Source organism: Crinia signifera, chromosome 7, assembly GCF_055691185.1.
Source record: "Crinia signifera chromosome 7, ASM5569118v1, whole genome shotgun sequence".
In the NCBI taxonomy this organism is placed as follows: domain Eukaryota; kingdom Metazoa; phylum Chordata; class Amphibia; order Anura; family Myobatrachidae; genus Crinia; species Crinia signifera.
The window spans coordinates 192344609-192361210 of NC_139223.1; the positions used below are offsets into that span (position 1 = coordinate 192344609).

Here is a 16602-nt window from a genome sequence, read left to right on the forward strand (position 1 = left end):
ATAAGCTATTTGCTCACAAACTCAGGAGAATGGACAAAAACATTCAGGGAAATTTTTAAATCAAATAGGTCCAACTATAGTACATTGTCTGAGTGACAGTTGTTGTCCATTTTCAGATTTGGGAAACAAATGACTTAATTACAAATTACATTTGCTCCCATCCAGTACCAGGTTTTTATTCCATCCAACCAACTAGTTGGATGGTTGGAGGAAAGTTGGTCTGATGTGTGGCCAGAGATTTGGACATTTGGAAGAGGAATGTGGGCGGTTCTACACTACAGCATAAAAGGGAATGTGATTCCACAGCATCATTCCCCAGGACAGCGAGTAAAGGAATGGTAAGAGTCTACTTACTGCTGAGTGATGGAACACTTATATCTGTATTATACATGTATTAATAAATGTTCTGCTATAGGAGGTGTCCGTGTACATTCTGCTGGTGGCCATGCTGGCCGGCCTAGTCACTGCTCGGGACTCGTGTGGTAAGTCAATTCTATTAATATTTACATATATAGCGCATAATCTGTTATTCTGTCTGTCAGATATGAAGATGTTTCTACATTGTATTGATCCCTAAATTGTAACGTTCTCATCTTGGTACCAGCAAATATTAAGGGGTTCTACATACTTGGTCTGGCTGGGCTGCAGATGATTCTACCCTCTGTCCTAGATTGATATGATATTGTCATAGGTAACCAGCATTCTACATACTTGGTCTGGCTGGGCTGCAGATGATTACACCTCAGGTGCTGGATGTATTTAAAAGCTTTGGTAATTGATCATTCTGCACACTGCTTTAGATATCAGAAATGTGTTTTTGACACACTTAATTTTGCAAGTTAAAAAGCAAATCTCAGTTGCCTATGTGAAGGGAGGAATATCTTATAACTCTTAATGACACATGCTATTTTGGAATACATGGATGTTTATGTAGGCAACTTTTATTACCATTCATTGTAGTAGGGGGGGGGGGGGGGGGTTGGGATTGGGTGGGGTGAGTCCAATTAATGAGTGCAGATGCATTTAAAGATCATTACATAGGCTGTGTGCATGGGTTAGCTGAGTGCATCATTTTTAAAGTGCGGCATAATAAAAATATAACTGTGGCGTTATACTGGCGTTACACTGAAGTGAAACAGAAGGACAGAAGCAACAACTCGAGAAAACCAAAGACTGCTTTGAGTGAGTTCAATTTATTCTCACGACATACTACCTCTGGCTGCTTACTCTGGCTACTCAACCATAATATCATCATTTTTACATCTGCAAACAACTTTTACTATCAATGTTAATAATTGTATTTGCACTGTCAGTTTTGTAAATGCCCAGCTGTACCTCTAATGACTTCTCCTGTCCTGCTCTTCCATTGATTTTAGGTGTCCCCCAAAATTTTATTCTTGGCCCTCTTCTTCTCTATCTCTATACGTCCTCTATGGGTGAGCTTATTTGCTCACTCGACTTCCACGATCACATCTATGCTGATAACACTGAAATCTACCGCTCCTTTCCTGACCGCTCTCCCTCTATCCTCTCTCATATCTCCAACTGTCTCTCTGCTGTCTACTCTTGGATGACCCAGCTCATTTTCAGACTTAAAATATCAAGGACTAAGCTGACCTCTTTCCACCCTCCTGCATAAAACCCGACCATCTCTCATCCTAACCTACTGTTTATGCTCACCTCTTTCCCTTCTGTGTCACCCCTGTCTGTCTAACCCTCCCTTTTTAGAATGTAAGCTCTCACGAGCAGGGCCCTCTCTCCTCATGTGCCTTTCTTAGAATATATAAACCTCTGCCACCCTGATGATTGCTTCAGTGTCCTGTCCCCTGATGCAACTATCCGTATTAACCATGTACTTGTCCTAAACTGTCTTGTGCTGTAATTCGTTATGTGTTTTTGCTAATAACTATACTCTGTAAAGCGCTGTGGAATATGTATGCGCTATATAAGAAACTATAAATAAATAAGGGGTAAATTTCCTAAAATTGGAGTTCTATTGAAGATAATAGATTGTATCCCATAGATGTTTGCCCATAGCAACATCCCATCTTGAGTGACTCACATCTGTGTAAATTTACCCCTAAGTATCCCCAAAATGTAACAATGCAGTCCCTACTTTTCCAGCATCAGCCACATCTAATGTCATATGGGCTACCTTCACATGATATTTTGGGTGAGGGATCTGACCTCGCCTGTGATTTCGGCACAGCAGGTGTTACCATATAGGCAAGTGGCTTGCATAGAAATATAGATATTATTTTATACCATCTTTAATGTAATGTGATTTTAACCATAGTGTATATATTATGTATGTGTATATATAAAAGTAGGAATAGCTTAATAATTAGGATATCATAGTTTAATGTTTAGACATTGTAGTATAGCTTGTGTTTTACTAAATAATATGAATGACCACTTTGTAACATATCAAATGCAACTGAATTAATTTAGGAGACAAAATATCTAAGGCATGCTAATTAGCAGATAGAGATATGTTGATTCCCCCAGGTCCATACATCCTTATTAACCAAGTATAAACAAAGTAATGTACTTACCACCCCAGGATGCAAATAACAGAACCAGGGCCGGTGCTAGGGGGTTCGGCGCCCTCCTGCAAACTATAAATTTGTGCCCAACCAAACTTTACAAAGGGAGGGGTGTGGCCACACAATAATGCTCCCACTCCAAATTACACTACACAGTAGCACAATCTTATTCAGGTGCCGTAACTAGCCATTTTGGTGCCATGTGTGAAAAAATAGGGACAGCGCGCGCAAAATTGTAGCAGCGTGGCTTCATGGGGAATTGGCGTGGTCACATAAAAGTACCAATAACACCATAATCCCCATAACACATTATGCTTCACACCTCAAAGCCCATAACACATTATAGTAACCACACACAGTAATGCACATTATTCGTAATGCCACACATCATGATGCCCCTTGCACAGTATGCAGAACACCATAATGCCCATTACACATTATGCCACACACTGTAATTCCCCTTACATAATATGCCATGCACTATAATGCCCATATGACATTGACACACATTATGCTACACATAATGCCCCGAGTACTCCTGCATATGCCCACATTTGTAGCGTTGCTTATTCATAACACCCACACCAGTTGCGAAAAGTAGTTGCTCTGCTTACAAGTAGTGCCCACATGAGTTGCCGACAGTAGTAGCGCTGCGTAACCATATACCCACTCCAGATGCTGACAGTAGTACCTCTGCTTATACACATACCCACACCAGTTGCCGACATTAGTAGCACTGCGTAACCATATACCCACTCCAGATGCTGACAGTAGTGCCTCTGCTTATACGTAGTGCCCACACCAGTTGCCGACAGTAGTAGCACTGTGTAACCATATGCCCACACCAGTTGCCGACATTAGTAGCGCTGCCTGTACACATGCCCACACCAGTTGCCGACATTAGTAGTGCTGCCTCTACACGTGCCCACACCAGTTGCCGACAGTAGTACCGCTGCCTACACACGTGCCCACACCAGTTGCCGACATTAGTAGCGCTGCATATAGACGTGCCCACACCAGTTGCTGACATTAGCAGCGCTGCCTACAAACGTGCCCACACCAGTTGCTGAAATTAGTAGTGCTGCATACACATGTGCCCACACACCAGTTGCCGACATTAGTAGTGCTGCCTACACATGTGCCCACACCAGTTGCTGACATTAGTAGTGCTGCCTATACAAGTGCCCACATTAGTTACCGACATTAGTACACTCACACTTTACAATGGTGGCACTGGCAGCTCATCCTCTCCTGTTTCCTGGTGTCTTCAGTCAGCCTTGCTCCCTTGTAGCTCCGCCCCTTCTGCCCCATGTAGCCATGCCCCCTCCGCCAGTGTAGCTCCGCCCCCTTTCGGACCCTGCTGATAATGAGCTAGGAGGGATCTCTGTGCCTCCGGCGCTGCTGCCTGTGATGAAGTGTGACAGGCGCAGCAGCAGCAGCCGGCAGGCACGGAGGACAGCAGAGGATGCACAGCAGGGACAGCGCCTCTCCTGCACGGTGCCTACCTGCTTTGCATCCTCTGCTGAGTGGGAAGCGCCGGCCCTGAACAGAACAATAAGACAAAAGGGTATTTAAGCATATACTAGTTAGCACAGACTGTATATGTTTAGCAAATGCAAACTAGCTATTGTCCAGTTATACTGCGGGACAGGATACAACCGTTTAAACTGGGGTACTTCAAAGGGACTAATTTGTGATATAAGAAAAGAAAGAGGTAGGTAGACTGACACACTCACACTCACCCTATCCAGAGAGATGTGAGGCAGTGAGAGAAGACATCAGAAGCGAGATGAACCAAGGAATGGGCTGGAGTGAGAGGCGGACGGTATAATTTATGTCAGTGTCGTAGCAGTCTAAGTCTGTCAATTGTTTAATGTTTTATGTAATATAAGCAAGGAGGTGTGTGTATATATATATATATATATATATATATATATATATATATTACACACACATCAATTACTGTGTTAATGTATTCTGTAATGGTTTGTGTTGCCTGTAAATATCAGACTTGAACTCTTGTGAAAAGTACTCTGCATATTGTATTGTAAAGTCTATTAGAATATAATTGCAGATGTCAAATATGTGTGTATATATTATGTTATTATATCAATACAAGATAATAATATCTCAATAACTATTATTGGGATAAGAGATATATGATTCCTAAAACTCAACACAGGAAGTACAGTAAAATGATCATAATGCGATCAGTCTACTTCTCGCTGATGACCGGGATGAGCTCCCGTCAGAGTCACTGTCCCAGCAATCAGGAATAATACATCAGGGCAAATACATATTCTGAAGGTTTTCTAAAGGATTCTTTATTTCTGGGGGCTGGCTCACATAATAATGAATATGTCCCTATATCACCGGCATGCGTGCTGTGAAAGCAGTGGTGTAGCTAGGTGCCCGGAGCAAAGGCATGTTTTGCACCCCCCCAATTTGTAGTAAGAGGGGCTCTTGCACAGCTAAAAGGGGGCGCAACCTAACCTTATACCACACACCATAATTCACATTGAACATTTTAACGGGGCGAATGTTGTAATACCCATTACACATAACGCCACATGCTGTAATGCCCATTACACATAAGGTGCAAGGTTTCTTAATACAATTCAGCCTGCTGCACCCTTCACCCCCCTCCTACACACACACACAATAGTGGGTAGATGCAGTGTAGGATGGAGAAGCACAGTGTGGCAGGGAGAGGAATTGTGCGAGGGATGAAGGGGATACTGGGCTAGGGCAGTCGGTGAGATGGTGGGGAACGCTAGGCTAGAATGGAGGACACTGAGGGAATAGGGGACTCTAGGCAGGATGGGAGGGGGTATTACTGTGACAGGCAAGTTGGTGGTTTCTAGTTGCAGGGGTGGTGAAATGGGTGTAGTGGGCTGGTTGGTTAGGGGAGACACTGGGACACTGAGAATGGGATGGGGAGGGGGTCAGTAACAGACTATAATCCGTCAGTGCTGTGCAGGGACCTGGTTCTCCTCAGAGTTTCAGGCTTCCTCACAGGCCTCTAGTTTTTCAGGTCCTGGGCTCCCCATCTCTCCCCACATACCTGCACAGGTTTCACAGATCTGTCCTCCTGTACCCGGCTCCCTATGGTGGCAGCCTTCATCCCTCCTTCACCCATCAGTCTGTGGCACTATACCGATCTGTTTGGCACAATACTAGTCACGGTGCATGCTGACACATCTATGGAACCATGGTGTCAAATTAGGTGGACAAAATAAATGAATGAAGCAGCAATAAGAGGACCACACAGGTGGGTGTTGGAGGTGGGTTAATTTGCACCCATGGGGGGAGGGGGGGTAGGAAGAGGGTCACTCACCACTTGTAGCACCCCTCTGTCACCTCCAATATAAAGTTGATCCGGGTCCCCCGGGTGAAAAGCAGCAGGAGTTTGGGGATGTTGAGTTTGGAAGAGTAGGAGGCGTGCAACCCCCCACCCAGGAGGACACCCAGCACCCACACAGCCAGGTGCCCCATGTCTGCCAGCAGTGCTCCTGGGGTCTTCTTAGTCCTACAAGTACCAACACTGTTTTTTGTAGTGGCCCAGCTTTCAATCTCCTCCAGGTGACCCTGTGGGCTACAGCACCCTGCACCTCATTGACCAGCTGTCTGATGCGTGATAATATTCCGGGTGTCTTGTTCACCGGCGGGGAATGTCACAGCGTTTGCACGGAGCCGTTTTCCGCAAGTACCGTACAGATCATGGTGAGCAGGAGGCAGGCTGCTTGTTATCAGCTCCCGCCGGCCGCCATGTGTATTATGTGCAGCAGCAGCGTCCCCTCCTCCACTCACACTGCTATCCGACTCGGAGGAAGAGGGGGAGGAGGCGGGTGCTGCTGTACACAGGCACACACATACCGCACTGTGATAACGTGCTGCTACCGAGCCCGGCTACAGCCTGTGTCAGCGCTACATGGCAGCACAAAGGTATTGCTGTACAGCGGCGTTGGCACCGCGGCAGTCATGACAGGACAGGTCAGAGGGGACCAGGAGTGCAGCACTACAGATCGGTAACACAGATCCGATCTGCGGTGGGAGGGTGAGCCCTTTCATGGCGCAATGCGAGGGGACGTCGCCTGGAGCTTGAGCTCCGCCGGCTCCACCGTAGCTACACTTTTGTGTGAAAGGGGGGGGAGACAGGAGGCAGTGCTCAAAAACCGAGCCTTGTTTAGGGGTGTGGCCATGCCCCCACTGTGAAACGTGGGTGCAGGCATTGCACAGTGGGGCGGGGCCACAATGATGTGATTCGCAGCATCAAGTCCCTGTGGACCCCCTGCCAAGGGGGGATTGTGGGAGGCTGGCGGGATTGCAGGGGACTTGCACACCTTCCCGGGGGACCAGTAGGCTGACCTGATTTTGAGCCTCCCAGCAATTCCGGGTGGGTAGGTAAGTATGCTTTTCTTTCTCTCCAATTTTATCCCTGTTTTTCGGGAGCCTCTTGGCCATTCCGGGAGAGCACGCAAGTATGGCTAAAGTATTGATAGGCTACAGAAAAGAGTAATCTGTTTCAAACTACTGTGTCACTAATGAAATACCTGATTAAAAAAGATAAGTCTTGAGCCTGTACTTGAAGGTGTCTGGAGTTTACTGCTTAAGGAAGCGAGTTCCAAAGAATTGGAGGTGCTAAAATAAAGACTCAACCCCCAAATGAAGTATGAGAGGTTCAAGATAATGGGGCCCATACATCAAACAGCTATTGGGGTAATTCCCCATTCTGCTGATGCCCGGGTCAGGAGATCCTGAAAATCCAGTATGTTGTAATCCCAGATTGGCCAATTCATTCCCCAAAAGATTGGTATAAAGTTATCAATGCGTGGCGGTCATACAGGGGCAAAACAATACCTCAAAAGTTAGTGTGGGGTTCATGTAGAGTTTCATGATCTGTTTTGTGGAAAATACAGATTTGTCAACAGCTCAAACGGTACTCTAGCCTGCAGTGATCATGGTCATTCCTATGGACCTAGCCCCAGGAAGATCATGAGGTGTACATTTCTACTAGATGAGAATTACAGTTTGTCCAAATTATTTTACTTCAATAACTTTGCTTACTCCAGTGGTGTCAAACTCATGGCCCTCCAACTGTTGTGAAACTACACTTCCCAGCATGCCCTACCACAGGTGTTATATAATGGATTGCTAAAACATGCAGGGATGTGTAGTTCCACAACAGCTGGAGGTCCCTGAGTTTGACACCACTGGCTTACACTACCGTTCAAAAGTTTGAGGTCACTTGTTTTTTAAATAAAAGCACTTTTTTTTTCAATGAAGTTAACATTGAATTAAATAGAAATACACTCTATACAATGTTAATGTGATAAATGACTATACTAGCTGCAAATGTCTGACTTTTAAAGGAATATCTATATAGGTGTATAGAGGCACATTTCTAGAAACCATCATTCCAGTGTTCTAATGGTTCATTGTGTTAGAACTTAGAAGACCATTGGATGATTAGAAAACCCTTGTGCAATTATGTTAGCATAGCTGAAAATGGGTTTGCTTGTTATTCCTTTAAGCTAGTTGAGTATCACATTTGTGGGTTGGATTATACTCTCAAAATGTCCAGAAAAGGAGAACTCATGTGAAATTCAAAAAGGCTATTCTTGTTCTTAGAAATAAAGGCTATTCCATGCGAGAAATTGCCAAGAAACGAAACATTTGCTACAACAGTGTGTACTACTCCCTTCAGTGAACAGCACAAACAGGCTCTAATCAGAGCAGAAAGAGAAGTGGGAGACCCCGGTGAACAACTGAGCAATAATACAAGTACATTAGAGTCTTTTGTTTGAGAAATAGATGCTTCACAGGTCCTCAACTGGCCGCTTCATTAAATGGTACCCACAAAATATCTATTCTCTGAAGGGAGTAGTACAGACTGTTGTAGGAAATGTTCAGTTTTTAGGGGTTTTAGGAAATATTTAATCTTAATAAAAATGATTCATGTGTAGGGCCATACATCCACATACTGTTGGGAATCCCTTTAGAAGTACATCCTGGTCCTTTTTATATGTGATTTCAGTCTTTTACAACCAGTCATGAAGGCCGGAGCCTTGCTCCCCAACTTTCTGTAACATCTAACATTTATTATATATTATTAGATAACCCCGCCCTTCATGAGAAGAAGCTGAGCATCCTCAATCTACTGGCCTGCTGGAATGAGGATTCTGATTGTTTCAGCAAATCAAACATTAATAAGTATCGGAGCTGCAAAGAAATCAAGCAGGCTCACTGTGGTGCCAAAGGTGAGTAATGTGCAGGGGCAGATTGAGAGGGAAAACCGGGGTATGATGAAGGGGGTGGGATACTTCCTCCTCATAGGTACCAGAGTGACTTTGATGCAGTCACAGCCTTCCTTGAATCTTTTGCTTCAAATGTATCTGCAAACAGGGCCTTAATAACCAATAAATAGGGCGCCAGGACTGCGGGGGGGGGGGGGGGGGGTTGCAGGTGACTGCTAAGGAATAAAATTAATTCACTAATTTATTCCATGCTTCCCAGCTATCACCCGTCCTGATGTACTGTGATGGTTAAAGTTCTTAAGGTGACTGATGGAACCATTACTTTATGTACTTTGTGCTACAGCGCCAGCTGGGCAGCCTAAAGCCAAAGTCTCCTTCACACACCACAAGCTTTAGATCATACATGCCAGTTGTATAACCTTCATTACCTACACATGGGCAGTATGACTGGTGAGTTCCTGAGCGCCCATACACGTGTGTTTGGCAGCAGGGCCGGTGCAAGGTTTCTTGGCACCCTAGGCAAATTGTCAGCACAACACCCCCCCCCCCCCCCCTAGCTTGAAAGGTTAGGGTCAGGCTGTGGGGGAATGGTTAGGGTTAGGTTGGAACGGCAAAAAAACTGTTGGGGCTCGGTACACTAAAATCTGTACCCCCCCCCCCCCAACCTGACATATTTATACACACATTAATAGTGTGTGTATATATATATATATATATATATACACACACACACACACATTAATAGTGTGTGTGTGTGTGTGTGTATATATATATATATATATATATATATATATATATATATATATATATATATATATATATATATATATATATATATATACATAAACACATATAGATACTTCGGTATATACTTGGACATATAGAATATATCCATCTACATTGTATGTCCAAGTCAGCCATCACTATATGAATCCACTGGCTCCAGTGCCAGGAAGGAGTGGGGACTCACCACAGCTAGGAAGTATATGCTGGCTGAAGGGTCCGTGGCCGGGCTGCAGGCGGCTTCTCTGCACATGTGAAAATCCTCAGCCCAGCGCTGACAGAAGACTGTAGTCTCACAGCCACCTTGCTGGGCGCCGGGCAGGCTCAGCCCTACTGCTCCTCGGCGTCGGCGCCATCAGCAGCAGGAGACATGAATGAGCCGGTCAGCGATGACCGGCACGATACCTCCTGCAGCGGCACCTGTTAAAGTGAGAGTGTATGGGGCAGGGGGAGGAGGGTCTGGATAACGTAGTTGCTGCAGCCGGAATGTGAATAGCGGCGAATCACTGAACTATTCTGGTGCCGGGAGGGAGGATAATCAGAGGGGGCGGATGTGTGGGAAGGGCTGAGCTATTTATCGGCAGTGTGCGGTGCCGCCCTCCAGAGGGCACCGCCCTAGGCAAATGCCTAATGCTGCCTAATGGTAGCTCCGGCCCTGTTTGGCAGCATTACAAGGGGAGCTACATGTGTATTAGCCTAGGGCACCTGGATCCTTTAGTCAGGCCCATCTATGTAGTTATGCTTATGCTGGTGCTAAAGGAGGGAACATTTGGGCAACGACTGAGACACCCACCTTCAGTGTCTACAGGTGCTGCAATCTTGCTTTGTGTGTCTTTACCATCAGTTGCACCATTGAAACTTGCACCAACCCTATGCTAGATGCAGATCATCCGACAGCAAATGAGCGATTCATTGTCTCTGTATGCCACCACATTCAGCAACTAAAGAGCGCCCATCATATTCTAATACACTTTTTTTGTGTGTGTATCCAAATCTGTAATTGTATTTTATATGTTTCTGTGCAGAAACACCTACTGTACAATAACATTTTTGGGTACTTGTTTCCTAGCACGGCGCCACCGACTTTATCTTATGGCATCGGGTCTATCATATCGGGTCGCATCGCATGCGATGCGATCAGACCCGATTTTGGTACTTGTCTAGCATCACGGCGCCCATCGCATTGCAGACCATTTGGTATGCGATGCGATATTGCACGATGTTCACCAATGTTATACAATTTAAAAATTGTATGTCATTGTATATGGCATACAATGCAATGGGATGCGATTATAACTTCTATAAGCACCCTAATGGGTGCTTACAATGTTAAATCCACCCCCCCCCACTATAACCGTGAACCCGAAGCGTGGGGAGCGACGCGTCCTCTGACCTTTTCATACCCCCACTATCCACGTCGGCGTGGAGTTTATCTTATAAAGTGTGGCGAGCCACCGAGCCCGAAGCGTGGCGAGCGGACGTGTATACCTGAAGTTATGCGGGGCTCGCCACACTTTGTAAAGTCAACTCCACGCCAACGTGGATAGTGGGGGTATGAAAAGGTCGGAGGACGCGTACCGCCGGTCTCGCTGCGCTCGCCACGCTTCGAGTTCACGTTTATAGTGGGGGGTGGCGTGGGGGTGCATTTAACATTGTAAGCACCCATTAGGGTGCTTATACAATTTTTCATCGTATAAAATCGCATTGAATCGGGTGTATGGCATGCGACGCGATCAAAAAATAGTGCGATCAATATCGGGGGCGCCGTGATAATACACAAGTACCCCATTTTTTTTTTTTTTTGGTACAGTCACCCTGATGGGTGATTAGTATGTTAAATGCACCCCCAGACCTGATTTTTAATTGTACAGCCACCCTGATGGGTGATAATGCACCCCCATTGTTAATGCCACCCCCACTATCAACGCCATCCCGAAGCGTGGTGAGTAAACCAGTACTCATTTTTGGTTGGTTCTTGTGCAGATATCTTTGTGTTTTGCCCACAGATACACGTTTTTGCAGCTCATTTTTAATATTTGTTAATATTTGTGTACTATCTATAAAGATAGTTTATGTGCATTGGATAGATGAGTTAGTATATCTTTAAGAATCTAGCAGCACAGCAGAGAAACGTGATCAGGAACAGCCCCCCCCCCCCATTACATTATTATATATGCACCTCCAGGCTGCTCCCCCTGTATATAATAACAGGACCCCACAGGCTGCTCCCCCTGAACAGTTTTACCTGATCTCTGAGTCTTGACACCGGACACAGAGGCGGGAAGCAGTGTGGGGGGTTTTCATTCCCCTGATAAGCGTAAAAAAATACTTCTATATTTATTTAAGTTAGGCTTAGACATCGCATTTATACAGGAGGCCCATTTGGTTCCCGCAGAAATCCTAAAATTAAATACTTTGGGATGGTCGGTCTTATCATCTGCCCCATATAATTCAAAGGCTAGAGGGGTGGTTACACTGATTAGAAGACACATCCCCGTCACGACCCACTCTCTTCAAACTGACCCCGAGGGACGTTTCTGTATAGTCAATATAACTATCCATAAGACCCGATATATCCTGGCGTATGCGTCAAATGCCAATAAAGTCAGTTTTTCATAACCATAGCCACTAAATGACTCACTTACGCTCATCAAAATATAGTTTTGGCAGGTGACGTTAAACTTACGGCATCTACTATCCTAGACCGAAATGACACGACTTCCACTAGGCGTTCCAACCCAAAGTATGGTATTAAATACCTCCTTAACCAGCTACATTTAATAGACGTGTGGAGGGCATGCCACCCCATCGAGAGGGAATACACATGGCTCCCTCTCTAGAATTGATTACGTTCTTATGTCCTCTTCGTTGTTCCCTAAGGTCATGGAAACTGCACTGGAACCCATTACTTTGTCAGATCATGGGGTAAGTTGGGTGGCTTTGGCGACATCTGTATATAAAGGTCAGATTCGACAGTGGAGATTCCCATCCCAGCTGACAGACACTCAATCCTTTCGTAATATGCTGGAAGCGTCCTGGATGGACTATAAGCATAACAATCTCCAGACAGAGAACGAATCCCCACTTTTATTCTGGCAGGCGTCCAAACCAGTACTACGGGGTAATATTATCTCTTATACCTCAAAACATAAAAAAGACTCCCAGAGATTAAATCTTAAGGCCCAGGCTGGACTGACTGAGGCTTATTAGGCATTCCAAAATTCCCCCACATTGGCCAATAAAGCTAAATATAATGAGCAAAAAAACCTTTTTGATGCTTTATTATCACAACTAGAATCTAAAATCATATTTTTTGTGACAGGCCAGATTTCACAAATCTGGGAATAGGTCTAGTCGACTGCTAACTAATTTGTTGCGTGGCCTCCAGAGGGCAGACGGCACAGTGGTCCATATTGGGCCACAGATTACTGACACGCTCTGTAACTTCTACGAGGCACTCTACTCCCCACCCCTTAACAATGATCAGCAAAGGGAGACCTTCTGGGAGTCCCTCTCCCATCCCACACTAGACGCAGACTCCTCAAGTTCTCTGCTGATGCCCATAACTGAGGAGGAGGTCTTGGCCACGTTAAAGTCACTTAAATTAGGCAAATCCCCCAGGCCCGGATGGCCTCTCAAATGAATAGTGTAAACTTCTTGCTCCCAAACTAACTAAACCCCTGTCTGCCCTCTATAACTCAATACTACAAGGCACCTCTCCCCCGTTACATTTTAATTTGGCCATTCTTAAAATTATCCACAAACCTGGTAGAGACCCTCTCCTCCCTGGTTCCTACCGACCTATCTCCCTTTTAAATACAGATTACAAGATCTTCACTAAAATCCTGGCAGACAGACTTAAATTTAAACTTCCCTCCCTGGTTCACTCTGACCAAACGGGCTTCGTTTGGGACGCCATTCCGTCCTTAATGTACGTAAGGCCTTGACGGTTATGCAATGGGTGGAGTCTACTGGGAGTCCTGGGCCTTAAGCACTACTTTCACTAGATGCCGAGAAGGCTTTTGATCTGGTCACATGGGATCACCTATTTTACACTATTGAGAGGTTTGGGCCTCCCGGTGGACTTCATCCGTACCATTAAACTACTATATTCAGGATCATCATCCCAAATCCTGATGAATACTTATTTGTCCAGCCCAAAATCACTGTTCAGAGGAACTAGACAGAGGTGCCCTTTGTCGCCTCTGCTGTTCGCTCTAGCAGTAGAGCCCCTGGTGATAACCTTGAGAGCCTCGCAGGTCTTTACTGGAATACGAGTGAACACCTCCGAGGTCAAATTAAGCTTATTTGCAGACGATATACTTTTATATCTAATCCTCACGTCTCGATCCCTGCCATACAACAGATTTTGCTGCACTTCTCACATTTTTCAGGTTTTCGGGTAAACTATGATGAATCCTGCCTACTGCCCCTGTCTGCCTCCTCTATATCTTTCAATTCATCCTCTTTCACTTCACAGTTTACTGTCTGTTCACACACACTTACATATCTGGGAGTCTTGATTCCTAAAAAACTAAATGACCTCTACAATGCAAATATTCCCCCTTCCTATACATCGATTGATAAGCTGTTGACTGGATGGATGGATTTGTCTGACGCTTTGACGGGCAGAGTGGCAGTGATTAAGGCTATAGCCTTCCCTAAATTATCCTACCTCTTGCAGATGTTGCCACTGCAGCTCCACAATATAGACTTACAAAGATTTAGGTCACTATTTCTTAAATTTACCTGGGCGGGGAAAAAGGCCCGTATACCATACAACTGACTAAAACTCAATAAGACTGATGGGGGATTTGGCATGCCTGACATACAAGCATTCTCTCAAGCAGCGCACTTTAGATATATCATAGACTGGTTTACAATCAGATCAGAATATACCTCCCCTCCCTTGAAAAACAGCTATTCCACCCATACTCCCAAGCTGCCCTCCTACATTCCCCACTTAAACTGATACCTGATTAGATATTTGTACTCGGATCTTATTGCAGCAGGGAAAGAATCTCAACATCAGAAACTCCATACCAGGTGGATATCCCTGATCTCCCTGCGCCGGCTGGTCTTTTTAAAAAGTTCCCATTTACCATGAGCTACTTGCAGTTGGCTGCTTTACAGGAGACTCACATAAAATTCCTAAATAGGGCATACATGGCGCCAGTGAAGAGGGCACATTTTGTCCTCAGTGACACTGGATCTTGCTACATATGCCAAAAATCCAATGCCTCCTACTACCATAACTGGGAGTGCAGGAAAATCAGATTCTTTTGTGATAAGGTGATTAATTTTATAAATAGTACTTACGCCCTGAAACTCCAGAAGCACCTGGCTGCATGCCTATTTTTATATTTTCAAGTGTGGGACCTTGGTCCTAAGAAACCACAGACTTTACCAGTCTTGACCAATATCTTAACAATTAGCAAAAAGCTAATCCTTACACACTGGATACACAGAAGTTCCCCTTCCATCATGGAGTTAAGGAAAGCCATCTTGAGTACACTATTTTACGAACGACATGCCTTGAGGGCAGACCTAGAGGAGCTCCTCGCTTTTATAAAAAGTGGGAGTTGTACATTCTTAGTCTTGATCAACAGGACCAGGGACGAATACAAAAAAAGTATTTGAATCCACTACCTGGTTCCTTCTCCGACCAGATTTCAGCTTAACACTGTTTTATATACCGTCTAATGTGTGGAGTCTTGTTACCTACGCATGATGTAATTGACTGTTTCAGGTCAAAATTGCATTTGTATTGACACGGTACACAGAAGGAGATATATAAAATGTATTGAAGTAAGTGGTTCTGTCTTTTGTCCCCCCCCCCCCCCTTTTTCTTGTTTTATGATTACAAGTGTTGGTACTTATGTAGTATCTGGGCGCCCGATTTTGTGATTGTATGCCTTAACTTAAGGCATACAATCAGATGCAATATCGCATACGACCATATCGCATGCGATGACCCGATTTTTTTCCATAGGATTCAATGTTAAAATGGACTGAGTCCATTTTAACATGGAATTCAATGGGGAAAAAGGGGTCCTTTTCATACCCCTACTATCCAAGTGGGCATGGAGTTGGATATAAACCTGTAGCGAGCCACCGAGCCCGAAGCGTAGCGAGCCCCAGGTTTATATCCAACTCCATGCCCACTTGGATAGTAGGGGTATGAAAAGGACCCCTTTTTCCCATTTGAATTCCATGTTAAAATGGACTCGGTCCATTTTAACATTGAATCCTATGGAAAAATCGGGTCCATCATGCGATATGGTCGTATGCGATGCGATGGACCCGATTTCAAAATCGGGCGCCCAGATACTACATAAGTACCCAAGTGTTATAATGCTTTGTTGGAATGCTACAATAGTCCACGGAGAAGTGTCTAGATCTATATTTTTTTTATTCAGAATGTTGACGTTGGGTCAGCTACCTTGCTTATTCATAATAACTAGGAAACCGAGTCTAAAAAGAGACACTGGAACATAGAACAGTTAAACTGACCTTTATTAGACAAAACAAACTGCTGACAACGGAATAATACATAGTTTGAAATGTCTCTTAATGATGCTTCTCCGTTCGATTTCATCAATAATTTTTCTCCTCACGTATTTTTTGAAATACCTGATTATATGTTAATACGTTCCTGACAATGTATTTTCTGCTCTGTATGTTATGATGTTTTCCACTGTAAAACACAATAAAATTATTTATTTAAAAAAGAAATAAAGAAAGGTATGCCAAGATACAACATTATGGTTGTAGTAGACTATTTTCTATATAAAAAATAGTGCCTGACTAGCAGTTTACTGTTAATCCAAATCTGTAATGCAACTCTGTACGAACGAACACCACCAGTACACATAAACTGAATAAACAAACTCAATTTGTCCACACCAAAAAAAAAAACAATCACATTTGTCCCCAAAGGAAAACACACACACACACACACACACACACACACACGGCCCCTTTCCCAATGCTTCTAAAGAGACCCCTTTCCACAG

General features: G+C 44.4%; 1 protein-coding gene across 1 annotated transcript in view; it reads left to right on the forward strand.

Moving 5' to 3' along the window:
- The first annotated feature begins 244 nt into the window (after positions 1 to 244).
- The window catches only part of LOC146020998 (intelectin-1-like), a 31268-nt gene continuing 14910 nt past the window's right edge, over positions 245 to 16602 (forward strand). Inside the window, exons 1-3 of the mRNA XM_083154753.1 lie at positions 245 to 338; positions 416 to 482; positions 8663 to 8806. Coding sequence (XP_083010879.1) covers positions 336 to 338; positions 416 to 482; positions 8663 to 8806 — 214 coding nt within the window. The 5' untranslated portion in view covers positions 245 to 335. The remainder of the gene's footprint in view (positions 339 to 415; positions 483 to 8662; positions 8807 to 16602) is intronic.